The 2,109-nt window shown below is 39.4% G+C and overlaps 1 gene segment (V, D, J or C); it reads left to right on the top strand.

The window, feature by feature from the left end:
• The first annotated feature begins 453 nt into the window (after positions 1–453).
• LOC117553192 lies at positions 454–1,744 on the top strand. The segment is given in 2 exon segments: positions 454–671; positions 880–1,744. Coding segments are annotated over 2 exon segments (627 nt in total).
• Positions 1,745–2,109: the final 365 nt, after the last annotated feature.

Raw genomic sequence — 2,109 nt, forward strand, 5'->3', positions numbered from 1 at the left:
TTTCAGTTTTTCTGTCAGTCTATGATTGCATGTGGTGTACCACAGGGTTCAATCCTAGGTCCTTTCACTTTGTCATTATCTCTGAGCACAATGTGATCGTAGGTTCTATTGGAACAGCAGCTTGTGTTGTTCAAGACCTTTTAAATGTTGGGTATGAAGAAAATTAGATTATGATAATTTTAAACAGATTTTTCTCTAGATGAAAAACCTCTCACTAATCTGACTTCATGTTAACGCCCGTCATTGTTATTGCTATGTTTTTTTTTAAACTGACTGATCAAACACTTCAAATCACCTCTCTCTATGAACTGGTTTGCATCACAGATTCAAGTTTTGATTGCTTTTGTTCTTATCTTTAGACAATACAATTCTCTGTTGGTCTGTGATTAATCGTGGTGTACCACAGGGTTCAATCCTAGAACCTCTGACTTTTTATTTACAGACTGCCTTTGGATCTGTTACCCAGGAGGAAGTGTAACTGAGAGAAGTGGAATACAGATCTAAGAGGAGTGAGAGATTCAGGGAGGAGCTAAGATGTTCCTGAACTATAGAAGAGAGAGGAACTTCCATATTCACCAGAGTTCAACACAGACCATCATCATCACCTTCATTCAACATGCTGTCATTACATCATTGTTTCATTTTGTTATGTTTAGTGTCCGTTCTAAGAGGTATGTAACATTCTGAGCGAAAACGTTTAATTACAGATTAATTTAATTTCACCTTAATTCAACATGCTGTCATTAGACTATTATTTACATTCTCTACTGTTAGTTTCCATTCTAAGAGGTACGTGACATTCTGCATGCAAATGTTAACTTCCAATGTTGATCAAGTGTGATCTATTAACTGAGTCTTTTGAATTACTCCTCTCTTCAGGGGTCAGCTGTGAAGATCTCACTGCATTACAGAGAGAAGAGTTCAGTCCAGAAGGCAGCTCTATTACTCTGTCCTACAGATACTCCAAACAAGCAGCTGGTGGTGATGAGTTCTACTGGTATCGACAATATCCAGGAGAACCACCAGAGTTCATCATCTCTCATTTAGGAACTGGAAACATTATGAATAATCTGATCCCTGGACTGAAGATTAAAGTGGAGTCAAACCAAATCAATCTGAGCATCTCCTCTGCTGCAGTGACAGACTCAGCTGTGTACTACTGTGCTGTGAGGCCCACAGTGACAGGAAACACCACAAGGCTGTACAAAAACCTCTGCAGCTTCTCCCTGAACATTCACACACTTCAGATCCCGCCTTTTTCTGAACAACATCGCCATCAAGTGGACACCTCGAACAGTACAACTTCTTCTCTCAAAGTGACACACATCCAACCTCTGAGGGAGACTCCAAAGATGAAGAGCAGTCGGTCCGGCCTGTGCGTCCACCGGCTCCTGAATGTGGATGAACTGGTTAAACTGGTCCTGACTAACATACGATTCACTGCAGTGTGAGGTGGAACAGTTCATGGTGAAGAACTAGCGTTAGATTGTTGCAGTGGTGTAATGTAACTAAGTACATTTACTCATACTGTACGGAAGTAAAACATTGAGGTAATTGTACTTTTATACAAATTCATACTTTGACTTCATTACATTGTGTAGGCAAGTGTTGTACTTTTTACTTCACTACGTGTATTTTACAGATTGACTGACAGCAGATTTAGGATATTAATACACAATATAAATCGACACACATTATATTATAGATGAAGCTACCCAGTACTCTATAAAGTCATTCAAATAAACCCCACCTTTACCCCCATCAATCATTTTAACAACCGAAAAGACCTGGTGCTTAAAATGGCCACTTTGCATAACGCATACTTTTACTTTTGGTACGTAAAGTATTGTTTTGTTTCTGAAAAATCAATGGAGTATTGTGAAAGGATAGAGCAACCTGACAAATCCAAACACCTCACCACATCATCACATGTATTCCAATAGTACTCCCTTCATGCTGTTCATGAGTCAAATGATACAACAAATGCCCGATTTCATGTGGGCTCGAAAGCCTGAGGAGGAAATCATGGTTTCAAAGAGTCAGCTGATAACCAGCTTTGTAGTTCCTGTTATATCTGATCAGGAGCTTTAGTTTTTCCTGATAGGCCTC

Source organism: Gymnodraco acuticeps, unplaced genomic scaffold, assembly GCF_902827175.1.
Source record: "Gymnodraco acuticeps unplaced genomic scaffold, fGymAcu1.1, whole genome shotgun sequence".
Classification (NCBI taxonomy): domain Eukaryota; kingdom Metazoa; phylum Chordata; class Actinopteri; order Perciformes; family Bathydraconidae; genus Gymnodraco; species Gymnodraco acuticeps.